Raw genomic sequence first — 27,576 nt, 5'->3', positions numbered from 1 at the left:
ACATTACAGTAGAGTCTCGCTATAGTCCATATTTGAGTTCAAATTTGACACTTGGGTCGCACTATAGTCCATGTCATTTTTTAAAATTATCAACGACTTTTAGTATTGAAATTGCTCGACGGCTTCCACTTTCTTTGCGATTGTGGTACTTGTCCTTGCTCTCTTCATTGTGGATCACAATTATCACAACTACTTAATAAAGTTTGCCAAAAATATTAAAATAATTATGCATGTCGCATACTAAAAAAACATAACCTAACTTAAAATCAGTGTTTTGAAATCAACGGTCGATAAATTGTGGACTATAGGGCGATGGCTTATAGCGAGACTCTACTGTACTTATTGAGAGCTTCATAGAGCTCTTTGGAATGCCCATTCAATGCTCACTGGCCTTTAACATTATCCTCTACTCCCATATTTACTACGAAAATTTGTCATATGACATTGTCATATCGTTACAAAATTTCCCTACTTTACATTTAGTTCATTTAGTCCCAAATTTCAGGTATTCTGGTTTATATGTGACCGGATTTCATTTGAAATATTCCCCAAAATTCGTATAAACTTTCCTTTCCAGGGAAAACTGACAGAGAAATGGTCACTGGTCACAAAGGCAGCAATTGCCGAGTCCATTCTCAATCTCACGCGTCTCGATGAAGTGTTCAGAAATCCGGAGAATTGCATCAAAACTGCGACTCTCTGGCTGGCTCTGGCGAGTCTCTGTGTCCTGGACACTGACCATGTGGAGCGTCTATCGTCTGGACAGTGGTCAAAGACATCCGAGAGTCGTCCCTTGTGCTCCAATCACGATGACGGACTGACTCCGGCTGTGATTCAGTGTGACACTTGTGGAAGTCTCTGCTGCGACTGCGATAGGTTCCTGCATCTCAATCGCAGGACTCGGTCTCACCATCGAACCGTGTGCAAGGAGGAAGAGGAAGCCATTCGGGTGGAGTTGCACGAGAGCTGTGGCAGAACAAAGTTATTCTGGCTTCTGGCTCTGGCGGACTACAAGACACTAAAGGCGATGGTTGAGTTCCGGGATGGGAGCAATACGATAATTTCTGGGCCTCTGGGAGCTGTTGGTAGATGCAGATTCTGCGGAGTGACTGGGAATACGGGACTGTTGGCTGTGGGCAATGTCTGTGCCGATGCTCAGTGTCAGGAGCATGCAGCAGTTGCTTGTGCAAAGATCCGACCATGTGGTCATGCGTGTGGTGGAGTTGCAGGTGAATCCAAGTGTCTGCCATGTCTTCAGCATCTCTGTGCCTCCAGGGAGAATGATCAGGCGGAATCGGCACGGGAACCACGATTGACACAAGATGCCGATGACATGTGCATGATCTGCTTCACCGAAGCGCTCTCCTATGCTCCAGCCATTCAGCTGGACTGCGGACATGTTTTTCACTTCCACTGCTGCAAGGCTGTTCTCACGAGGCGCTGGACTGGTCCGAGGATCAGTTTTGGCTTCTCCCAGTGTCCCATCTGCAAGGGGGACATCCAGCATTCTCTGCTCACGGATATCCTGGAGCCCATCAATGCCCTCAAGGAGGATGTCAAGAGGAAGGCCATCATGAGGCTGGAGTACGAGGGCATTGAGAATATGTCAGCAGACAGGGATCTAACGCAGCATGCCATGGATCGATATGCCTACTACGTCTGCTACAAGTGCCAGAAGGTAAGATCTTTACAAGATTTTTTTTGCTTTTTTGAATCTCTTACGACTTATTGGAATACAGAAAGTTTGGGTAATCACCGCTATAAATCACCACAAAACCATCTTGAAGTTGAAAATTGTTCAAGAAGAGGGTTTCAAAAAATCATAAATCTTTTAATTAATTAATTCAACAAATCGGGTGAAAATTAAGCTTTATCCTTGAATAATTCAAGATGGCGAATTTTCCGGTGATAGATATCAAAGGACGAAATGTTCAGCTGGACTATCTTCAAAACATATCCAAAAATAAAGGAAATCGTCAGGGCTAATTTTTTGCAAAATTAGAAAAACCTCATTTTTGACCTATTTTTGGGGGATAGGGAACTCATGAAGGGGGAGGGGCTGAAAACAAAAAAAAATACTTTCGAGATAATGTCATTTGAGGAGGGGTCACCGAAGACCGGAAGTTGATATCTCTTACCGTTTGAATTTTATATGGGTCAAAAGACTGAAAAAGTGCGAAAAACAGTATTTTTAAAATAAGGCTATTACCGTTACTTTCCCGATCTATCACCGATTGTGACCGATGCAGTCGGGTTCAGAATTAAAAGATCTTTCAAAAATGTCCAAATTTGTCGAAATCCGTTGAAAATTATGCCCTCCAGGTTGGTTGACCTTTGACCTTCAATAATTCAAGATGGCGAATTTTCCGGTGATAGATATCAAAGGACGAAATGTTCAGCTGGACTACCTCCATAACATATCCAAAAATGAAGAAAATCGTCAGGGCCAATTTTTTACAAGGTCATAAAACATGTTTTTTGGAGGGGTTAGAAGGGGTGGGTGGTAATTTGAGTAAGTTAGTTAGATAGAATGTATTGACTTCTGGGGGGGGGTCACCGAAAACCGGAAGTCAATATCTCTTACCGTTTAGCAGCTAGGATGGTGAAAAGTTGAAAAAAAAGTCGATTGTGAAAACTGCTCTCTCTTGGAGTTCGAGCAGTTAAAATCTTGCAGATATCCTTTTCTGGTGTCGTATTTATGGGTTTCGTTTTTATTCTCTCTCTGGTTTCTTTCTTTTTTTTTGGTTTTTTCCCCTGCGTGGTTCGTTCTTCTTTAATTTATTATCATCATTAATATTTTTATTATAATTTTTTTTTTACCCTCCATGCCAAACGGCTGCCACAGCCTGGTCTTGTCTCTTGATTGAGTGGACATTTCCTGATATTCTTATTCAATGGTTCTTATTTAATGAAAGATCTGTAAACAAATAATGTTACTTTGGCTTATACAACCCGTGATAGAGCTTTTCCATCGTTTTGGCTCTTGAGGTTGGTCACCGACGCTAAGACGGCGATGGCCGCGGGGAAGGTTGGAAATGTCACAATCAAGATGAAGAATAAATACAATACAATACAAATACAATATTGCACCGCGACTTAAACAAATTTCCTCGTAGTTCTTGTATTATTTCGGCAAGCATTATGAAATATATATTTTCAGATAGCTTTTAATGCACGACTTCGAAATATATCGGACTGATAAGTCAATTCTTTTTAGGAAAAAAACTTGCCCATAGTTTTCAGTGCCTCTATGCAAAAACGTATGGAAAAATGAAATGTCGAGAGGTCCCTGGATCAGGATGTTCACAGGGCATGTAGAGAGAATGGGGGCACTTTTAGACAGGGGCCTTTCAACATTTCATTTTTCCATACATTTTTGCGTAGAGGCACTGAAGAGTATTGGCAAGTTTTTTCCTAAAGAGAATTGTCTTATCAGTCTGATATATTTCGAAATTGTGCATTAAAAGCTATCTAAAAATATATATTTCATAATGCTCGCCGAAATAATACAAGAACTACGAGCAAATTTATTTAAGTCGCGGTGCAATATCTGTAAAATTTTTACAAGGAAAAGTGAAAAATATGTTCACTTTTTATTAGGCTTAATGGGCCCCTGCTTTTAGGTGTAATTCCTTCTAATCACACCTATTGTAATCTTCGAATTTTCTCAAAGTGCTCCGATCGAGCTGAAATTCACAGGCTCGTGTCCGGCCGGCCGTCCGTAGTACGCAATATCTCTGGTTTGGAAAGAGATATCTTCATAATTTTTTTTAAATATGTCTACTCGCGCGTACGAAGATTTCTGTGCTATTAGTTTTTTGAAAAACCGGTTCTAAACCGGTTAAAAATCACGTTTTGTAGTTTATCTCGCAATCAAAGCATGCGGTTTTGAACATTTTATGTTTATGTTGTAGTCCAGAAAATTTAGACCAATTTAAAAACAAGAAATTAAGACATTCGTCGAACGGTTCTCGAGATATTTCACTTTAAAGATTTCAATTTTAAGAAAATTTGCTAATAGCGTCAGGCGGGAAAAAAAGCGGGAGAAGCGGCGTTGGACAAGCTTTCCCCATATATATAGCACTCTGTCACTCTCCCTCTCTACATAGTCAGTCTATATTCGAAGATTTGTAAGGTGGCATATACAATTTACGATCCGCGATGTCTTTCGCGGATCTTCGCGAGGCGCGGAATTTTTCGCGGATTTTCGCAGGGCGTGAAATTTTCGCGGGTCGCGTATTTTTTTTACGAATTTTCGCGGGGTGCGTAATTTTTCGCGGGTCGGGTATTTTTTCGCGAATTATCGCGGTGCGCGAATTTTTTCGCGGATTTTTGCGGGGCGCGAATTTTTCGCGGATTTTCGCGGAGCGTGAAATTTTCGCGAGTCGCGTATTTTTTTACGAATTTTCGCGAAGTTGCGCGGGTCGCGTATTTTTTGCGGGGCGTGAATTTTTTCGCGGATTTTCGCGGGGCGCGAATTTTTTTTGCTGATTTTTGCGAGGCGCGAATTTTTTCACTGATTTTCGCGAGGCGCGTAATTTTTCGCGGGTCGCATATTTTTTGCGGGGCATGAATTTTTTCGCGGATTTTCGGGGAGCGCGTAATTTTTCGCGGAGTTTCGCTGGGCGCGAATTTTTTCACGAATTTTCGTGGAGTTTCGCAGGTCGGGTATTTTTTTCGCGAATTTTTTAGCGGATTTTCGCAGGGCGTGAAATTTTCTCGAATTTTTACGGGTCGACAATTTTTTCGCGGATTTTCGCGGGGCGCGAATTTTATTCGCGGATTTTGGTGGGGCGCGAATTTTTTCGGGGCGGAATTTTTTTCGCGGATTTTCACGGGGCGCGATTTTCTCGGGTCGCTGACAGAGGTTCTCAACGAATATAAAGTTTGAGGCCTCTATGTCACATAGTTTCCGAGATAATCGACTTTAAAAATTTTCAGACATTTTTATGAATTTCTCATCCAATTTTCCTCATTTTCAAGCGAAATTTTGCACATATCAATCCTGAAAGAGGCTCTAAATGGTTGTAAAGTTTGAGGCCTTTATCTCTCATAGTTTTCCGGAATCCCCATCTCGGTAACTATATTACGTCGGTTTATGTTTTCCCATAAAATTTTTAGGTGCTCCAATAGTGGACAAAGGGCAACTCAATTTCTAAATCCGGCCTTGAATCGTAATTCTTAAATAGCTCTGAGATCGTTCACATTAAGTAATCCTACGTAAATTGTAAAAATCATTTTGAAATCGCAATTGTCGTAAAAGAAATTAGGTTTGAAGGCTTCTATCTCTGAGTTTCCTGCCTCTTCTACACTAGGCTTACTATGGAGGCGAAGCTCGGTGCGATGCTGAAATTGGGGACAACTACGATCCCCAGGAGCTGGTTTGTGGGGGTTGCAGTGACATTGCCAGAGCGCAAATGTGTCCCAAACACGGAACAGACTTCCTGGAGTACAAATGTCGCTACTGCTGCTCCGTGGCTGTCTTCTTCTGCTTCGGAACCACTCATTTCTGCGACACGTGCCACGATGACTTCCAGCGTCTCACTAATATACCAAAGAACAAACTTCCACGCTGCCCAGCCGGTCCCAAGGCCAAGCAGCTCCTGGGTGAAGATTGTCCGCTGCACATTGTCCATCCGGCCACGGGAGAGGAATTTGCTCTGGGCTGTGGCATCTGCCGCAATGCTCAGACCTTCTAGTCGGTAAGTCTTTCGCCCTTCCCAATACTGAAAGCCACTCGAGGCTCTTAGCAGAAGCATTAGTTGCGACATTTTATTAGATTAATCCGTAGATTATTTGTATGTTTAGATGTTTCTATTTTTGCTCTAATCAAATGCCATTTTTACTGTGATCCTCAAAAAAAAAAAAACAAGGGGGATTGCACAAAGCCAGAAATAATTTTAATAGATTTTATCAGATGGATTTGTGAGTGAAAAACTCAAAACTTTTGCACTTACTTTCACTAAATCGATGATGCACTCCAATTTTATTCTGATCTTTCGGACAATTAATCACTGTGGTATTATTGATGTATTTTTAAATATGTACGTAGAAATTAATAAAAAAAAAGAGGACGTTAACTTTGGAAATTGTTGTCACAGAGAAATTTAAGCAGAGAAAAAAAGTCGTAAATGTACTTAATATTTTAAGGATGAAATAAATAAATATTCAATGATATTCCATAGAAAAATTCTGTTGTTTCAATTTTTCTGCGATGCAATTGATTTTACTGGGGAAAAGGAATTTTCCCAGAGAATTTTACGAGTGCGAGTGATAAAAATTAGCCCTCAGTCCAAATTGTCCGAATTTAACCCTTGAATGACGTGAGGGTCAAAATTTTGGGTCAGAAAAATCACTTTTTCTGACTTTTTGGAGCAAAACAAATCTTTAGAAGGGCCGTAGGAAAAATTTCATTTTTGGGTCACCGGTGACCCAATTGTCCTTAAAGGGTTAAATAAGTAGGGAAGACTGGGGCAAAAAGTCACAAATCAAAAGAATCAAAATTCAATATCTTCCAATATAAAAAAGATACTGGCTTAAAATTTTTCTATAGATAGCCTCCATAGACCTTCTTCAATGTCGTAAGTTTCTTAGAATTCGAACAAGGAATTTAGAAAATAAAAAATAATAAAATTTTTAGGCCTGTTTTTGAAATATTTTCCTTACAAGAGATATTAATTAGGGGAAAGGCTGATAATTTTGTCCAGTTTCTTATTTTGGACACTTTGAGGATAAAATTGGACACTAAAAACAAATTGATTAAAATTATCGATTTTTAGGCGAGATTATTAAGAATCTCACCTAATAAGTACCACTATAATAGTAGGTAATTTTTGACATCTCTATTATAGGGTAGATGCTCGTAATACCAATACGCTCTTAATATCGATCAAGCGATGCTTGTAATATCGACTTCTCTTCCAATTGATAGATAAAAAAATAATTTTCCTAAATGAACTTTAATTATTATATGATTGTTTGATTGTTTTATGTTTCACGATGTCAAATTAAAAAAAAATCACAATTTTTCTGGTAATATTTGCACAAGAAAAGAGATTTTTAAAAATGTGTGCACAAAATTACAATAGTAGCCATTCCAAAAAGTTCACTTTGCTGCCATTTGTCTTAAGCATACAGTCAGTTTTGTCAGTGAACTGAACAGTTTGTGCGCTTCTTATCGATACAATCGGTATAGACATTGGAAAACAATTAAGGATTGAAGCTTACATGTGAAGATTTCATAGGTAAGTACTATTTATTTGAGCGTAATAAAAGATTTTCTGTGATCAATAATCTCAAATTCTGATGTATGGAATATCGATCACTTTTTTTCTTCAGCAAAAATATGGCAAAAACACCAAAAAAGCCTTCAATACCGGGATGATGAAATGGCAAAAGCCCTTGAGGATGCCAGGAATGGACTTAGTAAATATAAAATACATATTCACATTCCCTGATGGTACGTGTAAAACCTATTTTTTTATCGATATCACAAGCATCGATTGATCGATAATACCATCAGCTGATCGATATTACATGCAAATGCACTTCGAAAAGTTTTTCGTGTTTTAAACCACTCCAAAATAAATATATCAAGAATGTGAGTGGTCGATCTTGTAGAGGACATCAGCAAGATTGACTATAACAAGTTTTCACTTCAAAAATACGAAAGTATATATGGTTTTTTTGTCTGTTAAAGTCGATCATTTCCTTAACTGATCGATAATACCCACTCTTACCCTAATTGTCAGAATTTAAAAAGTGAGGGCTTTTTGGAAAGCTCTCTCGTGATATGCCACTTCCCCTTCTAACATCATAAATTCATAAAACTACCGCTAGGGGCGCTATTCTTAAAAAGAAAATTTTTCAATTTTCTAAGTTAAATAACTCAAAAATTCCTTTGTGCATCGGGCTGAAATTTTAGTATGTTATAGCCGCAGATTATACCTATCAAACAAAAAAAAAACACTTAAGTCGATCCATAACCCCTGACCCCAGCTATAAGGGGTCAAAGTTCTAACATTGACCGGCCTCTATCTCCGGTTCTAATTAACATTTTGAGCTAAATTTTGGATTTTTGGTTTCGTCTCGATGAGCACTTTCAGATGGAAGTTCAAAGAGTCACCACAGGTGGCGCTGCGATAGCGTCAAAATTCATCAAAATTCAAACTCATTTTTCTCAAAAACTTCTTTGTGCAAGTTAATGAAATTTTAGTGTGTTGTAGTCCAGTCCAGGACGTTTCCAAAATGGTGCAATTGTGCGCTGTGGTTTCAATAGAACCGGAGATATAAAGGGTCAAAGTTCACGAAATTCAAAAAATCATATCTCCGGTTCTATGTGACCGATTTTGATGAGTGAGGGCTTAAACGAAAGATCTTACCAAATACTACAACTTTCTAGAACATTTGAACTTCGTGGGACCAACACCAGGGGCGCCACAGTCGAAAAACCAATTTCAATATCACATAACCTCAATTATCTCGACTGTCGCTGAACCGATCTTGATGATTACTTCGACATAATTGTAGAGGACATTTGTGTGTACATTTCGTCCATACATCATTTTTCGATCAGATAATGCGATTTGTCCGATTTTGCCGTTTAAGTGTGAAAAATTTTACTTTTCCCATAATAACGCTTTGTAATCACTCAGATGCCAATTTGACTGCCTCTACTCCACCAAAACACTTAAAATAGGGTTTTAAATGGAAAGTCCCACAAAATACAACAATTCTTTGATATAGTTGAAGTTCAACAAATGAACACTTGGGGCACTCTGGATGAAAAAAAAAGTTAAGAAACAAAAACCTCGCTTATCTTGGCTTCTGAGTAATCGATGAGATCATGTTCTATAGGAAAATTATAGAGTACATTCTGGTCTACATTTCACCCATATATCACTTTTGTGCCAGTTCATCCAAATCCTTGATATTTTGGTTTAAATACAAAATTTGTATAAGTTCACAAATTTGATTCAAGATAACTGAATGGCGTCCCCCAACTTCAGCTCTAAATCGAATTTACACGCATTCCGAGTTAGCTCACAATAAGAATCTCACCTACATAAGCCGGTTATGATTATCTGTCCCTTTTTAATCGTTTTCCGCATCTGTGAAGTATTTTGCATAAATCAATTAATATTATTCTGAAATATTAAAATAAGTCAGTAGTAAAGTTACATTTAATGATAGGACATCAAATATTCCTAATTTTGTAGTTCTTCGAAATCATTTTATGAGAAAAAATGAACATTTCTGCGAGGAGGCCACAAGTAAAGACTGGCCATAAGTAATGCCGCCACTACAGACATAAGAAAAAAATAACTTTAGGTAGTCAGGAAAAATTATTTTCATTATGGGACACCGGTGTTCCAATCGTCTTTAAAGGGTTAAAAAGTTATTTTATTTGCAAGTGGCGAAAAATCGCGTACTGGCGAAAATGTACTGACTCTACACTAGAACTTTTCTCACTTTTTTCTGGATTTTATTTTTGCACATGATTTGAAAAACCACTCAATACTGACGATGAGACATGAGATCGATGAGGCTAGGATCAAAGCAAAACCCCAATTTTTTGTCATACTTAATTACAACTTTATTAGCTATCAGCTTACAAGAACTCTCCATGGGAATCACTGTCGTCAGACTTTCTGGGAGGCTTCTGCCTCCTGGAATTTCTGATGCATCTCTCGCTGCTTGAACCAAGCGTAGAGTGCACTAGCCTTGAGGACAATAATGTTGGAGAGCCACCAGGAGAAGGATTTGCTCTCGCTGTAAATCTCCGTGGCGATCACAGTCTGCACGCAGGCCTTGGCCGTGCCTGAGATGTTGTGGGTGAGTGGAGAGGTGACTTTGATCTGCAGGGCAGTGATGTAGCCAATGGCAAAGCCACAGACTCCACTGACGCCTAGCGCCAGCCAGAACCAAAGCTCTCCGAGGTATTTGTAGTTGAGAACCGTGGGAATCTCCCCAGTGAGCAGGAGCAGGGGCAGGAAGATGACCACGGAGTAGACGTTGTTGTAGTAGCTCAGCAGCCAGACTTCCTGCCTCACAAACACGAGAGTCTTTTTCGTGTAGATTGAGTACAGGGAGAGTGCTAGTGATCCCACGACGCCGTAAATTGTCCCGATCAGTGAGAAGGATTCTGTGAGACTCTCTTGATCGACTCCCAGCCAAAAGCCTGCGATGATAACGACACAGCAAATTATGCATCTGCCGCTAGTTTTCTGATTGAGCAAGAGGAAACTGAAGACAACGTTGAAGACTGTGGTCAGGGATCTGCCTACGTAGTAGAAAGCCACTCCGACATACTTCAGGCAGAGATTATTGGTGGAGATCATGAGAACGAACAGCAGGGAAAGGGGAAGGACACTCTTGATGGTGGTTGAATCCAAGGGATTACCTTCGGGAAAGGAAATGGCTTGGGGGAAGATTTTGGACAAGCGACTGAGACTGAAGCAAATACCAGCAGATACAACACATTGAGACCACGTGACGAAAAGTGGAGCATCCAGGCTGAACAAGTCACTGCTCAGGAGGGATTTGTTGATAAACACCGTCAGCATGGAGATTGTCCTAGAAAGAAAATGCATTTCCTTTTAACTCTTTCGTCTCCTTTGGGACACTGGGTACCCATGGAAACAACAATTTTTTTTAGACTATCTAGAATCGATAAAATTCCGATTCTTGTGGATAAGTACAAACTATAAGGATGTCCAAATCTAGGATATTTTTTGCAGGATCCCAATTAACTCCTGAGCTAAGATATTTTTGGTCAAAAATCGTGAATTTTCGATTTTCTGCTTCCTTGCAGATATTGCGACATTTTTGATATTTCTAGACCAGAATAAGGAAAAACCTCTCGGGGCCAATAAGTATGATAACTAACAATTAACAGATTGCATAAATTCGAAAAATAATTTTTTTTTTAATTTTCAAAAAACTTGTTCAAACTTTATGGGTAGGTACTCTCGTCCACAAAAATCTAGAGGTCAAACGCAAGGTTATCCCGCCAATGCCCGTCATTTGCTTTTTGACACCAATCTTGTAAGAAAATTCCAAGCGGGAGCGAAATATTTGCCAATATGGCCGATAATTTTGACATTTGGCAGCGAGGGAGAGTGCTTTCAGGAAAGTTTTTCCTATTCTTCCTGATTTTGGTGAATTCTCATTGTCCAGGAAGTGTCTTTTATGCTTTTGAGATAGCTCAATGTGTCTACAATAACATCGTGTTGAAAAAAATGTGTTTTAAAGCAGACCTGTGCTCGTTAAAAGTCGTGTAGTATCGGAAATTTTGTGTTGATAGTTCTAATGGAAATTGCAGATTGACGTGCTGGTAACACTAATCCCGCTTATTAACGGTGCCATGACGAATATTTTTGCGTCAAAAAAAAACATAATAGAATGAAAAACTCTCATAAAAATAAATTGTCTTCTTGTTATTTTTTTCGAAAGACGGATAGTTGTTCACTAAACACCATTTTACTTGAATCTTGCGGAAATATGAAGAAATTTAAAGAAAATATCATTTCAAATGAAAAGCTTCCTAAATCACGCGCAATTCAACTCGAGAGAGTTGCTGCTGCGGTTGCAAAAAATCGCTGAAATGCGATAAAATATTTTCTTCTCTATTTTATCCTTATTTGCAGGTCGTGTCCCTTCTTGAAATACATACTTTTGCATTCCTTATTAACCAAAATAGTGTTGTACAAAAGGGTTTTTCTCAAATCTATCCTGAATTTTGAGACAGCTCAAAAGAATATGAATCTTCCAGCTCAAAATTTCATCCCAATGTTTATGTTGTAATATCGACAATTATGCACAATTAACCCAAATGACTGTATTCAAATAAATTATTAAAAGGATTTTCTTGTGAAAATGACTTAACTCTAAAGAATTAAACAATTTTCACATTAAAAACCTGTCATTTTCTCTGTGAATTTTCGCGGCATTTCGAAGAATCCCAACTGGTACCACCAAATTCACTTCGGCTTTTATTTTAGCTCAAGCCTGTTTTAAAGTGTTATGTGTAAAATAATTATGAGGAATCTGTTGGCAAGCAGGAACTGGGTGTCCTTTTTAGCACTTCCTGGACATCCCACAAGATACTCGTCAATAATTCTTCTGGTTTTAGTGATCAACATTGTAAAGGAGTCATTTGACACGCAAAAATCATTCAGAAAATTGATATTATTGGCTTTTAGAAAATTGAAGTTTGTATCCTTTGCGTTCTTTTGGGGACGAGAGTACCCATGAGTTTTCCAATTTCCCAGAGAAGGAAAAAATTCTTTCTCTGTAAAAGTATCATATTTGACCACTAAGAGTTACAATAAAGTGAGATTTACTGAAATTCGTTCGCTGGATATGTTGTGGTCCGGAAAGAGTTAAGCATTCCTTGAACCCAACACATTTGCCTTTGCCGCAAAAACGCATGAGAGAACAGTCTCATCCGTCTCATCTAAATTGTAAATCTCGTAAATCCTGTCTGGCTCAAAATTATAGGTGTTCATCAATTCACAACACTTAATAAAGGAATGGGTCACTAATGAGGTTATGATTTTCCAGTTGGAGTTGCCTAATAGGCGTGCGAACCATAAAATTCTAAGCGATTGAACCTACACGAAATATAGTATTTGTGAATTTTCCAGTACTCTTAAAATAATTTTTCTCTTATGCAAAAAGTTATTACGTAAATATCAACCCACATTAACCCTTCATCATTAACCCTCTAATGGGTAAGACCGCCTCCAGGCGATCTTCACAAAAATCACATTTACAGCGACAATAAAGGTTTAATTTATTTAAAAGTGCTATAGTGTCCTCGGTAATAGTCTTATAAACATCTCTTGAAAGTTTGAACTCATTCTTTGATTTTCTATCTTTTCTCTTGCTCTTTTTTTCTTATTTTTGTTTAAAAAGTCCTTTACTTTCTATATTTGCTTGCCACGCATTTGTAAGAGGGTTGAAAATTTTGACTCTTCGTTTTGTTGCTATCCCCAGTTTTGTGTGACAGGTCAGAGAAAAAGCAACAAAAAATATTTGTGCAGAAAACTCATTTCCAATTTCCATAAAAATACCGATTTAAAGTTATCTGACTAAAATAAATTTATTTTTTACTGAACGATATGTCATTCTACTTTTGTATATTTTATTTAAAAAATTTGAAACAACTAAAAATGTGGATATTGGAAGCAAAAAGAGTTTCAAAAAAATTTTATATTTTCTCACCTAGCGCCTAAACTAAAAAAGATAATGAAGAATGGATGGTTTTTTCGACTTTATTGGATCATAATTATCCTAGAAAACATTGTTTTAGAACTTTTTTCGCACACTTGCACATTAAAATTTTAATGTGATTCACATTAATTGTCGCTTGTGAGCGTCCAAATATGTTGTTTGTGTCTTTGAGTCACTTAACATTTGGGGTTTTTCTATTTATTGATAAAGAAGTGGACTTGGCCTGCAAAAATAAGTTTAAATTTACCTAAAGCATAAATATTTTTCACATTAAAAAATTAAAGAGAAAATCGCATTAATTTTTCGCATTAATGCTATAAATCAATTTATATCAAATTTTGCGGGACAAGTCTACCTTTTTATCAAGAAATAGATCAAATTTTGAATATAAAATGATTCAAACACACAAATTACACATTTGAACTCTCACCAGCGACGATTAATGTGAATCATATTAAAATTTTAATGTGCAAGTGTGATAACCTGATAACACAGTTAGAGGGTTAAATGAATTTATCTGTGAAAAATCACATGAAATGTGTACCATCAAAATTACCGATTTTGGGACAATTTTGAATTTGTGACCGTAGAACCTAGGAAAGAAGGGCTAGGCTGCCTATTTTTGTAGTGAAAATAAGGTTTATGAACACCTATCTTATCCTTAAGAAATGAGAAATCAGCTCTTTTTAAACAAAGAGAAAATCAGCATTGTTTGAAGGCTCGCGCGTGCGAAGCATCCCTAACTTTTCCCCTATATTGATGATATTTGTCTCAGTGTGTAGGGGTAGTCAATATTGAAATACAATATGGAAGAAAAACGATCCATATTGAAACGAATTTTGAAGAAATTGCCTACACACTGGACAAATTTCCTTCAATAATCCAAATTTATGCCCATTACTAATGTGTAGGCGATTTTCATCAATATCACATATTGATTGTGAATATTGATGAATTTTTTTCCTGTATAGACACAGCTTAAGCTTTAATCAATCTATTACAACTTTTCGGTATCTTCCTCAACTCTGCGGTTGCATACGACTTGTCGCGAGAAACTATGCGGAAGTCACAGTTCACATGAGTCTTCCCTGCTAATTTTGTTTGCTAAGATGGTGCATTTTTTTAATTTTGCTGATAAAATGGGTGAGTACTTGGAGAGTTTATTGCTTTGAGAAGGTACCCTTCACCCTGATAAGGTGAGTAATGACTTTGTACTGTTTCAAGTTCAAAACTATAAAGCTTCTTTGTTTGAGAATTGATCGGATAGGGATGAATTTGAAAATTTAGGACATGCTGAGAGGGTATCAGAGAGGAAATCAATTCTGGCGGAAGGGTTAAAGTGCAAATAAACTCAGACAGAAGACTAGGATCTAGCTAAGATCATGGTTAAAAGTTCTTCGCAGAGATTTCCTTTACCTAATTCTTCATTGGTTCTCTAACTTCTTAACTTTATTTTTAAATAAAATTGAGCCTTATCGTGATATAATTTAGCTTTTCAATCTCTTTGCACATCCCGTTTTCTGTGAATTGCTGAAGAGATTTATGATCCTCAAAACTTTGAGGAAAAAATTCAGAGTTTAGGAAGTCTTCCGGGATATCCCGGAGGCATTTCTGTTCTAAATACTGCAAATATTCCTCTACTAAATAGACCTATCAGATACCAGAAATTCTATTCCTTTGATCCCTCGGATCCCTCTATCCAGGAATCAGGCTGTTTAAAAAATAAACTTACCAATAGGAAAGGACAACCACAATTATGTGGATATACTCCTTCATTGGGGCTACTTTTTCTTCCAGTGGCTTGTACATCTTGTTAATTACTCCTTTGGTGACTACTTAACACAATTTTCTTATCACAATCACTTGGAATTCACAATAAAACCTTGGAAAACTATCGAGAGGAATGCCTTCCTCTCTCCAAGCTCAGTGCAAAGAAACTGTCTTCTTTCCGGGAAATACTCAATTTTCTTGGACTCCCAAACTGGGGCATTGTTTGGACAAGTTGCCGGAAAGAGAGCAGATCCCAACAATCAAAATTCCAGCTTTGTTTTCCTTTTTTTCCCAAGAGAAATTGAGTTTTGTTTACGTTTGCACAGCCGATGTTTGCACAAGTGCACCCAAAAAGCCCAATAAAAAATCGCGAAGTGACCCAAAATTCCTTCCGGAATTCCGGAAAGTTGTTGAATGTCAAACGTGCGTGTGTTTTTCATGCAAAAAAAAACAAAGCCCCGGGAAAAGTATTTTTGGTGAAAAAGTGTGAAAATTCGCAGTGTAATTTGAAAGTTTGGGCTGCAAATTGATCTGGGCAGAGGTGAGGAGGAGATTTTTGTGAAATTTGTGGATTTTTTGGGGGTTAAAAGTGAGTGAAAGTGCAATCTAACCTCAAAATGTTTGGGGCAGGAAAGGACATGACGACAAAAAGGAGGAATTTGGGGGATTTGAACAGCGACAATTGGGATGAGGAGGATGCCCCCGAGGAAAGGGGAACCTTTAGGAAGGCCTCGGAGGATGAGATAAAGAATCGCGTGATTAAAACAGCCAGAAGGCGCATTGCTCCAGCCACTGAATCAAAAGATGCTCCGCCACCGGGAATTTTTAGTGGTTTTGGTGGCTTCACAAAGACCCCAACAGCTCCAGTTGCTACCAGTTCACCCTTTTCCTTCCTCAGCAAGACGACCAGCTCCCCAGCTGTGACATCCAATGGACCACCGAAGAGCCAGGAGAAAGATGGACAGCAGGAAAAGGGTCAGGAAAGTGGAAATGAGAGTGAGTATCACAAGAAATTGGTGGATTTGAATAAGTCTGTGTTGGAGTGGATAAAGAGTAAGATCGAGAAGAATCCTTTGATCATCCTGACGCCGATTTTTGAAGACTACGAGAAATATCTGAAGGAGATCAAGAAGAATGATGAGAAACAGACATCAGGAGGAGCTGTCAAGGGATTTAGCTTTGGAATGACAGCTCCTAGCACATCAGCCTTGAGTGCATTCTCCAGTACAGCCACAGCTACGAGTTCAGTGGGAAATTTTGGGGCAAAAACTTCCTCTCCGGGAGGAGCCTTTGGATCAACTTCCCTGACAGCTTCTGCCTCCACGGGATTCTCCTTTGGGGCATCGAAACCCTTCACATTTGGCAATGTGACCAAGTCAACGGAGGCTGAAGACAAGGACACCAAGGGGGACAATGACGAAGAAGGCGAGGAAGAAAGTGACGAGCCCCCAAAAGTCTCCTTTACGCCCGTCGTGGAGGACGACAGTGTCTTCTCGAAGCGCTGTAAGGTCTTCATCAAAACAGATGAAGGCTACAAGGAACGTGGCATTGGTACACTCTACCTGAAATCCGTCAATGAAGGCAAAAAGATTCAGATGATTGTCCGTGCTGACACTTCCCTGGGCAATGTCCTGGTCAATCTCCTTCTGACCAAAAGTATTCCAGCCAAGATTCTCGGGAAGAACAACGTGATGATGGTATGCATCCCAAATCCCGAAACAGACAAGAAGCCCGTCTCCATGCTGCTGAAAGTCAAGAATGCAGATGAAGCAGAGGAACTTCTCAATGCCATTGAGAAATACGCAACAGATTAAACTACAATTTTTTCTTTTAAATAATTTTCTGTATAAATAGAGACATGAACTTTGAAATAAAATTCCTCAATTGGGCAGGCGTTTTTTAATCAATTTCTCCAGCTTCTTGATTCGTCCCTTGTCACTCTCCGGACTGTCGAGGATCTTGGCAGCTACGCTGGACGAGGATACAGCGTCTAGGGCCAGGGAGAGATTCTCCTTGGGAGCCGTTCGCTTGAATAACTCCGCCAGCTGGGCTTGATCGACGCGACGCATTCCCTTCATGTCCAGAACCTTGTGGAACTCCACGAGTGTGCTGTCGGGCAGAAGCTTGAGGAATTGCTCGGTGAAGACACTGGCTGGAATCACGGGAGCCATCACAACTTTGATGATCATCTCCGCCTTCGTCATGCCCTTGATCACAATCTTGGTAAAGCTGGCGGGAGCTTTTCGGTTTACCTGCGAAAAGGACGCAGTTTAGCAAAGGCCAAGGGGCAATTCATTGCAGGAAACAAGTCCTGTGATTTTTACAAAAAAAAAATTGCAAAATTGAAACGGCGTAAAAAAGTTTAAATTTGCATTGAAAACTATTAAAAAAAATTTTTTGGCCTAATTTTCTTTGTTAGTAAGAGAAAAGTGCGCTACCTTCGGATTTGAATCATGACTAGTGATTCCAAGAACGGTTAACTCTTTCCGGACCGCAGCATATGCTGCAAGCTAATTTCACAATTTTTAATCAAAAATGTCTAAGCTCATGAATTAATTGAAGTCCTACAAAAAATATCTTACATTTGGACATCCTTATAGTTTGTAATCATCTACAAGAATCGGATTTTTATCAGTTCTGAATAATTAAAAAACATTGTTTTTCATAGAAAATGCATATGCTTCTTTGGGTACTACAGTCCCAAAAGAGACGAAAGAGTTAACCGGTTTCGAAAAACCTGTTAATCGCTCTATTTCGGAGACGGTTTTGAAACCGGTTTTTAAAGATGAAACCGGTTTAAAACCGTCTCCTTCCAAGAATTTAAAAATTTCTCTTAAACTTTAGTTTATTTCTTGAAAATCAAGATACACTGCAAAATATTTCCTTGACTTTAGGAGGGAACCTGAAGTGCAATATGATTCTAAAAGTGTAATCTGTAGTATGGCAGTACAGTAGACTCTCTCTCAATTGAGCATTTGGGGAAAAATGTCATCCGGTTTAGCGATAGAATTGAGCGTCAAAGCCTTTGTAAATTCCACAAAAAGCGCTCAATTATCACGATAAAATAGGAAGAACTACAACGAATTTGAGCGAATTAACTTCATAATTAAACGTGAAGATTATCAACAAAATTTTTCACCCGATTGAAAAAGAACCGATTGAGTGAGAGTCTACTGTATGTTAATAATATATGAAGTTTCCTGTACGTTTCTTCCCTTGAAAAGAATTATTTGCTTAAGGGCTGAAACACATTGACAGTAAAATGCTCACCGTATTTCGTTAATTTACACACTTTCATTGTAATTCTTATGCAAATTCTCGATTACCGTATTACCTTGTCTCATACTCGGTGGCACTAGGTGAAAATAATATAAGAAAATTGAAGAAATAAAACGAAAATTCGATAAACGGTGAGCAAAAAAAAAACTGTACGATTAATTTCTCTTACAGTTTTTTTTTTGCTCACCGTTTATCGAATTTTCGTTTTATTTCTTCAGTTTTCTTATATTATTTTCTCCTAGTCCAACCGAGTATGAGATAAGGTAATACGGTAATCGAGAATTTGCGTAAGAATTGCAATGAAAATGCGTAAATTAACGAAATACGGTGAGGCTACGGCGAGCATTTTTTTGTTAATGTGATTCTACTCTAAAGGTTATCGGAAATTTTTTTTTCAGGACTTCTTCACAAGAAAATATATTATCTTTTAAACCTTAGTTAAATATTTACAAGACTAAAAAATCATTTGTATACTGGGAAAAAAATTTGCAAATGATTTAGTACAATCTTGTAAAATATTGTTTTATGTGGAAAAGTAACAAGATGTTTACCACTCCCTGTCTTCATAGAGATTTTTATTGAATCTTGCTATATTTTAATTTAACTACATATCTTATTATACCCAAATTCACCAAGATTGTTACACAGGATTCTTGTAAATTTTTTGTCAAAATCTGGTATTTATTAGATTCACAACCAATGGAGTAAAAAGCAATAAAGGTTTCCTTTTATTTACTTTCTTTTTTTCAAAATTCCTATGGAATTTTGTCTATGAAATTATTTGTGACTTTTGTGTAAATTATAATCATGATTCTCATGATATATAATACCAAACATTACGCATCGGTGTGTTTTCTATGGAGAATGATCTAAAAAATAGACTTTAGAAACCATTCCCGATCGAAAAATCTGGATTTTTTTTGTTGAAAAAAGAATCATTTTGACAATACTTTTACAATATTTTACATAAACAACTATATATCGAATATAAAGTAACGATAAATCTTGGTAATTATCTTTCCAATATTCTTTTTTTTCATATTTTTGCGAATATTATTTTTCTCTCACGATTCAAGTTTTCTAAACTTATATTTAATAAGATTAAACTAGTCATAGGAATTTAAAAATAAAGAGAAAAACTCTTTTGGTTTGTTCGTTAAAACATTTTCAATATTCTTTTTTTCATTTTCCAAGATCTAGAATAAAATTTTTAAATATTTCCTTATTAAAGATTTTCAAAAATGACAACGTTTATAGCCAATTTATTTTAAGAAAAATAAATTGTATGAAAAATGGTTATTTTCATTCTCTACCTTGAAGGACATTTTACAAAACCCGCTCACATAATATAAAAAAAATATATTCAAAATGTACAATAAATAGAGAAATATCCAAATAAACCAGTTCACAATCTTCCTTTGATACTAGCACTCACAATTATATATATTTCATAATTCTTAAATATCGTAATATTTGGAAAAAATACCGTTTTATTCAAGGTGGTATCAAGTGGGGTAGTGGCATCATTCTGCCACTGAAAATTTTGTCTCCAGAAAACCCTGAAAAGTTGTCAAAAGGAAATTACGACAAATGCTAATTTTACTGACGAAATTTTTCCGAGTGTCCACGTTTTCACATTTCAATGAATGTGTGTGTGTGTGTGTGTGTGTGTTTTTTTTAACGTGGTTTAGTTATTCTCTCCCTATAATTTTTAATGTGCATTTCTGTGTGCTTTTGCAAGCGTTTTCGTGGTTTTAGAAAAATGTTTCCGAATTTTTGATTTTTTTTTAACACGTTTCCCTGTTTCTTGTACAGGTTTCCGTGATCTGAGAGACACTTTCTTTTGCTCTGGTACGTTTCATAATTTCTAGAAAAAAATCTTTATCAAATGGTTATTTTTTTTCTATAATGAGGTGCCCCTTGCAATTTTAAGACTAACCAAGAAGCGAAGATATTTTTTTTATATGACTCACATAAATTTCTTAAAGTTTTTAGAATATTAAGGTTTTTTTGGTAACGGATAGTCAGGATAATAGGCTACTTGGGATACTTGGGATAAAATTTGAATGAAGCAGATGCATCATGCGCATATGAATTTAACTCTTTCCGGACCGCAGCATATGCTGCAAGTCAATTTTACCATTTTTTAATCAAAAATATCTAAGCTCAGGAATTCATTGAGGTTCTACAAAAAATATTTTACATTTGGATATCCTTATAGTTTGTAATCATCCACAAGAATCGAATTTTTATCGATTCTAAATAGTCCAAAATACCCTATTTTAGATAAAATAGAATACTTTATTTTAGAAATTTTTAGATAGATTTGAAAAAAATTCCAGAAACAACTAGAAAACGTAGTACAGTCGAAATTGAGCACAAATCCCGCACTACCTCAGCACAAACCGTGTAAAGTCTTATAAATCTTCTTCTCCTTTAATATGAAACAGTTAAAATTGTGCACTAAAACTGTATAGCTTCTGCTTAAAAAAATCCAAATTGTGTGCAAAACCTACACAACCTTATTATAAAATAATTAAGATAGTGAATAATACTCGCACAGCTTAAGCATAAAATGGTAAAGATTTTGCTAAAATACACTGCTCAAGCAGAGACTGTTTAACTAGCCGTTTCATGCTTTAGCAAAATGATTAATTAATCTTTTATGCTTTAGCATTGAGAGTTTTATGCACAATTTAACTGTTTTATGTTTAAGCTGAACGAATTTCATACACAACATTGTCTAAGTTCAGTATTTTTCGTACCTCTACGGACGATAGGGACAAAAATAGCAGAAAAAATTTAAGAAATTTTTCTAAAAAAACTAATAAATACTTTCTTAGTTAGGAAAAAAGTCGTACGTTTCAGATATAATTCAGATTGAGGGACAATATTAAGGAAAATGTTAATGTGAAGAGCGATTTATACATAAGGTATATACTAGTAACAAAAAATATTTCGTGAAACCATTCCTTAATACCTAATTTTTCCTCAAACGTGCCACTTTTTTCGGAACAAAATATACTGTGTAAAGGTGTCTACACATTGGGAGCAATTTTCGTCAAAAATTGCGTTTTTGACAGAAATTTGACGTTTCCCCCTACAACGCTGCAGGGAATTTCCTTCAAAAAAGCAATTTTTGACAAAAATTGCTCCCAATGTGTAGAGGCCATAAAGAAGGACGAATCCACAGAGAAACTAAACGCTTTTTCTGGAAACCGGGAACTGAAGCCTTTTTGTTGGTTGGTATTACTTTCTTCAGTCTCAAAATGTTTTTCGCGCAAAAAAGTTTGCGCGCAAAAATAGAGCTTGCGCGCAAGAAAGAAATTGCGCGCAAGAAAGAAATTGCGCGCAAACAGTGAATCTTGCGCGCAAACCCTCCTTTACCCCTGCGTGCTGCGCGCAAGATTACTCCGTGCGCAGATCCCTACTCCCGACAGCAATTCGGATAAAAATCGCACAGGAATAAATTATCTAAAATCACTCAATTTGCATATGATGTATAATACCATGGTAATTAATGGGTTAATTAATAAGAATTAAAAAAAAAGAATATTAATCATGAAACTGCAGAAAATAATTGAAATAAAAACTACTGAACAATATTTAAAAATTTTACAAAAATTATTCAGTGCGAAAAAAAGTGAATTTTTTCTTCAAAAAGAAAAGAAAGTGCGCGCACATTTATTTTGCGCGCAAGTCGAAAATTTTTTTTGCGCGCAGCGCGCAAGATTACTCCGTGCGCAGGTCCCTAGTCTTCTCTACTCAGAGTCCCAAAAAGAGATGAAAGAGTTAAATGACTTACTTGCGATCCGATTGACGGTAAGTCCAGGAGGACTGTTTTGAGGCTGTGAGTGTCCAGGAGGAGCTGTTCGCATCCCAGAACATTGCTCTCCTGGACACTGGTCAGGCGGCACTTGTAGAGGTGATTGATGAACTTAGGAATGAAGGAATTGACGAATTTGTGGCAAAACTGAATGTAGTATTTGCGGGATGTTGCCAAATTGTCCCGGATCGTTGGAATGGTTTGTTTGAAGTGGCTGATGATGGAGTTGACAAAAGTACTCTGATCCCCAACATTACTGATGGTTTGCCATTGAACTTTGCTCATGACAATCAAAGCAGGCTCACAGCCTGTTTCGAGATCCTGAACCAAGAATTGAATGCAATTTGAGATGATACGATGATAGACATCCTTCTCCTCGCCCAGATCGATTTTATCCATGAAGGATTGATCGACTTTTTCCTTGAGTTTATCCTCGAGTTGCTGAACAGTTTCCAGACAGTATTCTGCTGTTGTGAGAATGCAGCAGATTGTGATGATTTCATCCTTGGTGAATCTGGGAGCTTCTCCCTCTTTCAGGAAACTATGGATCACTTGACCGGCTGCTGTGGAGAGATTCTGGAGATCTCTGGTGAGGAGAGACATACTGGTGCTGATGGAGGATGGTGTGTAGGATGTTGTGAGTTTGGGAATTCGACTTTCTAGGATCTTTGCTGCATATTCTCTTAGGTATTTCTTGAAGATCATGGCTAGGTCATACATTGGCTTCCCATTGCTCAGTTGAACACATTGCACCATGCACTTTTTGTAGAAGACAAAGAGATCAGCACAGCTGGGGAATACCGTTGTCCTGGCCACGGGATCTGCTGGGATTTTTGCCTGGAGGAATTGTTCTATCAATTCAGCCAGATTCTTATCAATGCTATCCGTGTAGATGTCCAGGTAGGGCTTAAAGCAGGAACCTATGAGGTCAGTGAATGGAGAAACTACCGGTTTTACAATTCCTCCCTCTTCGGATTCACTCTGAGCTGGAGATTCTGTCTTAAGCTCCTGGACAATTGGAGGTTTCTGAGGGCTTTGAGGAGTCTTCCCTGGTGAATCCTGCAGAGTAATTCCGGTGAATCTTTTGGCCAGGAGTGCCTCAAAAGCCGTTGTCTTCCCAATGGCATAAAGCAGGAGCTTCACATCAATCTCCATCCGACGCCTGGTCATCAACTTGGACAGTTGCTCATGAGTTGTGTGACAGAACTGGACAGTTATCCTTTCAGAAACTTCCCAGTCAACTGGGAATATTTTCCCAAATTTATCCTCAAAGTCCAGCAAATGCCTCTTGATCCAGGCATAGCGTTTGTCAATCTTATCGAGCCAGGCTATATCCTGATTCTCATGGAAAAGCTGCACATATTCCTGCAGCTGAAGATTTATAAACCATTTCAGGAGATCCCTCTTGACCCGAGGCTCCAGCACAGAAACCACCCGACAGGCATCCGCCAACTGAGCTAGGCTCATCTTCATGGCATTCTGCTGCCCCGGAGTGAAGACATTCTTAAAGTCCTCTGTGATTTGATTAGCCAACTCCCCATGGATTTGGGTAACTTTGTCTGAGAGGGTCTTAATGTGTGCCACTTCTGTGTATTGCTGAAAGTGCAAATTGACCTCAGTGATGGCCTGCAGGGGATTCAGAACTTCCCCATACAGCCTCTTCTCGGCCAATTTGGTCAGACTCTCAACACCACCCACCAGCATGTGCAAATGATTGAGTGTGGTAATTGCAGAAGTGAGATTCTTCTTGGCTGAATCCAGTTGCTTGATATCCCTTGTGATCTCCTTCACCATATCCTCGGTCTTCTCAGCCCGAGTCTTAATCTCTGTTATCTGACTCGACAGCTGCATTATTGTTCTCTGAGCATCTTCCAAGGCTTTTCGCCCATCCTGCCCAGTATTTGTCTGACCGCGCACAACACTCCGGATATTATCATCAATTACACTCACCTCGCATTCCATCTTGGCGATGACATCGTCAATATTAGACAGGGATTGTTCATTGGGAAACAGCTGATTGATGTAGTCCGTGGGATTGAAATCAGGCTGATCCAAGGGACTGGCTCCTGGATTCTGCAGAACTTGCTCTATTGCTGCCTGAACATCACTTGTTAGCACTATTGTGGCTATTCTATTTTCACTATTTTCACCCTGACCACTATCCACATCCTCCTGACCACCCAACATTATGGAAATGTACGATAAATTGCCCCAAAACCCGAATTTTCACAGAAAAAAACACCACTGACCCCGCACTGGGTATTTTTGTGAGGTTATGTCACTCTGAACTGTCAAAATGGTCAAAATTAATGCCTAAATTTTCCGGAACGCCTCTTCTTAATTCAAACTTCAAAAAGCTTTCTTCCGCTTCATCGTTCTTTTCGTCCTCGGCTTCGCTTCATGGATGCACTGCTTCTCTCCTTTTGGGTTGAAAAAATTTGTGAAAAATCGTGAATATTGTGATTGCAAATGAACAAGTAACTCGCTGCTTTATCTCTGGTAATATGGTAAGTAATTTTATCAATTATTTTATGCAAAGATTGATGTAATATTAATGAAACTAAGCAAAATATGAAAATTAATGGCGTCCATCTTTTGCTTTTTGTAAGGAATTTTCTTAGAAATGAAGCATTTTGAGGGAAATTGCTGAAATTTTTCAGAGTAGGGGAAAGCTTTGATCGTTCGCACATACGCTACCTTCGAACACTTCGTATTTCTTCCGTATTCATTTATGAATCTTATCTGTGGCTATATTTCAATAGCTAGTCTTAACTCTTTCGCGTCACACTTTTATTCAGCAGATGAATTCATGTAAAATTGAGTTTTTCCTAATGCTTTATGATCAAATATAATAGTCCAGAGAGGAAAAAAATTCCATTGCGTGAAAACTCGGAAAAACCCCGGATCATATATGACCCTATTGTCCTCAAGGGAAGTGTACATACCATTTTCAAAATCTATATCACGGTCTTTTTAAGAGTTTTTTCTTTGCTTGAAGTTACTAATTTGGCCAAAATCATGGCAAACTGGATTGTCTTGATGAACACTGTACACGGTAAAAAATTTCGGCACGTATTTGTTCCAAAAATTAGCTCGTCCACGGACACCATAGTTTTTGGCATAATCTTGTTCATTTTATGAGACTCAAAAAGATACCCATTATTAGTAACGAATTTGTTTCAATAAATAGCTCGTCTAGTACAAAATCGTATCCCTCCTCTCACACTCAGTCACCCGTCACCGAAGTGAAGAGGACCCCAAATCTGTGGCAATTTTCGTGCTTCAGGGTTTCACTTTTTTTTTTAATTCGAGATTCCCTTCCCCTCTTGGTGCCAGCATTCGCATATGATTTCGTCATGCACGCGTCTGTATAAAACACTCTTAAGTTGATTCTTGCTTGATGTTCCTTATGAACTTTCGCCACCGAAATCCATCTCGACTGAAGTATAGGTCTTAACAGTAAGACGAAATCACTTACACGGATTTGTTCCCGACAATGGGAACAAAAAGATTCCCCATATGAGTAATAATTTCGTTCCAAAAATTACCTCGTCCACAGATACCGAAAATTTTTGGAACAAATATGTTACAGATGTAGGAATAATATTGTTATAAAAAATATGTACCAATTTGTTCCTGACAGTGGGAACAAAACAGCCGAGTGCAACAAATTCTAATCCAACTTTCAGGAATAAATTTGTATAAAACGAAATCAACTCAAATTTGTAAACATTCCACCGCAGCAAAACGGTTCCAAAAGACAACTCTAACAAAATTGTAACTGTATTTTGTAACGAAACTGTAAAGAAAACTTTTTGGAACAAACAAATATCTTTTCTAGATGCAAATCGATTCCAAAAAAATTTGTTCCAAGGAAAACTTGTTTTAATATTTTGGTCAGTGTTCAAAAGTTTTAACCATGTACTCCTGGTGTTCAAGGAATCTTCCTGGTAATCCCCTTGAAGTCTCTGTCACAATATTTTGAGTGGTATTTGGCAAAAATAAACTTATCTACATATTTATTCACACACAATACAATTGCACAATATGAGACGCTTTCAGAATACTATAAAATATTGCAAAATATTTTATAATTCATCAGATATAAGATGAAATGTCCAGGAGCAAGATATTTTCCTTCTGGATTTCACAAAGAAAAACAATGTCCCAACTGGCCCAACTACATTGTTGGCACGAAAACACTTTCATAAACCTTTACCCTTGCCGACAATAGGGTCATATATGACCCGGAAAATTCTACGCGCTTTTCTGGAAAATTGAGAGTAGTTTATTATATCAAAATATGCAATATACAATCTTTGGATATTCTATTTTGTGTTTCTAAAGAAATTTTGCTGAAAAAAATAAATGAATATAAAAAAAATTGAAAAAGTCATTTCACAAAGTTCGAAATTCGTGATTTTTGATCTCAAATATTTTCTTTTCCTGAATATCTGGAGTCTTGAGAAAATTAGCCAAGAATCCAACATCCTTCTATTATGATGTGCACAATTAGATAGATTTCAATTAATGTAAATAGTCAAAAAAAAACTTATTGTTCCCCGGGTCTTATATGACGCTAATGACGTGAAAGAGTTAAAAGTAAATAAAAATAACGTTATGTATATCTAGGACAAATAAGACCATATATATGAGGATGAATTCTCAATTTCTTTTTCTTTAAAAAAATTAAAATCAGCAAACGCGTAAAAGAGCTTTTAAAACGCTACTTTAGTTAAACATTCATATTAGGAGTATATTACAGTGCAAAGCAAATATTGCTATATTAATGATACAAAAAACAGTCAGTGATTAAAAAAACGATAAATAAATGTATGTCTGATTTAAAAAAAATAAAAAGTAAAACGGCGCTAAGCAAGAATCGAACTCGAGACTTTTGCGTTATAAACACCGTCTGCTTGCTTTTGAGTATGACACAATCCTTATGATGCCCGTCCCCGTCTATGTTCTTAATATGAAGCCAATCAGAATTTGATGACTCGATGACCTCCCTTGTAAGAGAAATAGAAATAATTTACTGTCGTATACATGAGCAGCTTTTAGTGTTGTAGGTAGATTCTAAAAGCAGCGGTTAAGATCTCGAAAATTATGGCAATGTCACATATAAAATCTAAATTTATCAAGAAAACTTATCACATAACTTGCGAAAATTTTTCAGAGTAATCGATTTTTTGATTGCAGATCGATGATCGTCTCTGGGGATATGAAGGGTGCGGCTACAAGTCCAAAAATTGGGCATCAAATGACTTAGATGAAGAAACATGAGCAAGTCCATCGAGCTGTGAATTTGAACCATCTGAAATATTCTGAATACCCTTCTGAGCCTGATCACGCTGATGTCATGCCAGATGTTGAAGTGAATTTGGTACCTTCTCAATCTGATGAAGAAGTCAGTGTAGTCTCAGTGGATTCAATTGAGACAGTTAAATTCCAAAAGCTCAAGT

The 27,576-nt window shown here is 37.5% G+C and overlaps 4 protein-coding genes across 4 annotated transcripts in view; 2 read left to right on the top strand and 2 right to left on the bottom strand.

Moving 5' to 3' along the window:
* The window catches only part of LOC129807775 (E3 ubiquitin-protein ligase highwire), a 105,326-nt gene extending 99,136 nt beyond the window's left edge, over positions 1-6,190 (top strand). The window contains exons 9-10 of the mRNA XM_055857259.1: positions 578-1,678; positions 5,316-6,190. Of these exons, the coding sequence (XP_055713234.1) occupies positions 578-1,678; positions 5,316-5,699 (1,485 nt within the window). The 3' untranslated portion in view covers positions 5,700-6,190. The remainder of the gene's footprint in view (positions 1-577; positions 1,679-5,315) is intronic.
* Positions 6,191-9,570: 3,380 nt separating this feature from the next.
* On the bottom strand, positions 9,571-15,389 carry LOC129807766 (GDP-fucose transporter 1). The gene is made up of 2 exons (XM_055857247.1): positions 14,969-15,389; positions 9,571-10,575 (listed from the first exon to the last, which is right to left on the bottom strand). The coding sequence occupies exons 1-2, from the start codon at positions 15,043-15,045 to the stop codon at positions 9,642-9,644; spliced, it is 1,011 nt and encodes a 336-aa protein (XP_055713222.1). The 5' UTR covers positions 15,046-15,389; the 3' UTR covers positions 9,571-9,641.
* A 22-nt stretch (positions 15,390-15,411) lies between these two features.
* Positions 15,412-16,895, top strand: LOC129807763 (nuclear pore complex protein Nup50). The gene is made up of 2 exons (XM_055857242.1): positions 15,412-15,547; positions 15,637-16,895. Exon 2 carries the CDS (start codon positions 15,645-15,647, stop codon positions 16,818-16,820), a length of 1,176 nt encoding a protein of 391 aa, XP_055713217.1. The 5' UTR covers positions 15,412-15,547; positions 15,637-15,644; the 3' UTR covers positions 16,821-16,895.
* Positions 16,887-24,407, bottom strand: LOC129807752 (vacuolar protein sorting-associated protein 53 homolog). Its single transcript, XM_055857216.1, has 2 exons — positions 22,091-24,407; positions 16,887-17,258 (listed from the first exon to the last, which is right to left on the bottom strand). Exons 1-2 carry the CDS (start codon positions 24,296-24,298, stop codon positions 16,887-16,889), a joined length of 2,580 nt encoding a protein of 859 aa, XP_055713191.1. The 5' UTR covers positions 24,299-24,407.
* Positions 24,408-27,576: the final 3,169 nt, after the last annotated feature.

Source organism: Phlebotomus papatasi, chromosome 3 (genome assembly GCF_024763615.1).
Source record: "Phlebotomus papatasi isolate M1 chromosome 3, Ppap_2.1, whole genome shotgun sequence".
Lineage (NCBI taxonomy): Eukaryota > Metazoa > Arthropoda > Insecta > Diptera > Psychodidae > Phlebotomus > Phlebotomus papatasi.
This window is presented reverse-complemented; position numbering and strand designations above follow the sequence as displayed.

What these genes read in the sequence shown, in the direction of transcription:
- LOC129807763 (XM_055857242.1), top strand. Translation starts at nt 15,645, where the DNA reads ATGACGACAAAAAGGAGGAATTTGGGGGATTTGAACAGCGACAATTGG.
- LOC129807766 (XM_055857247.1), bottom strand. Translation starts at nt 15,045, where the DNA reads ATGTACAAGCCACTGGAAGAAAAAGTAGCCCCAATGAAGGAGTATATC. An exon ending in GTGGTTGTCCTTTCCTATTG is followed by an intron (nt 10,576 to 14,968) that starts GTAAGTTTATTT and finishes TTTTCTTTCTAG; the next exon opens with GACAATCTCCATGCTGACGG.
- LOC129807752 (XM_055857216.1), bottom strand. Translation starts at nt 24,298, where the DNA reads ATGTTGGGTGGTCAGGAGGATGTGGATAGTGGTCAGGGTGAAAATAGT. An exon ending in TACCGTCAATCGGATCGCAA is followed by an intron (nt 17,259 to 22,090) that starts GTAAGTCATTTA and finishes TCCTTTTCGCAG; the next exon opens with GTAAACCGAAAAGCTCCCGC.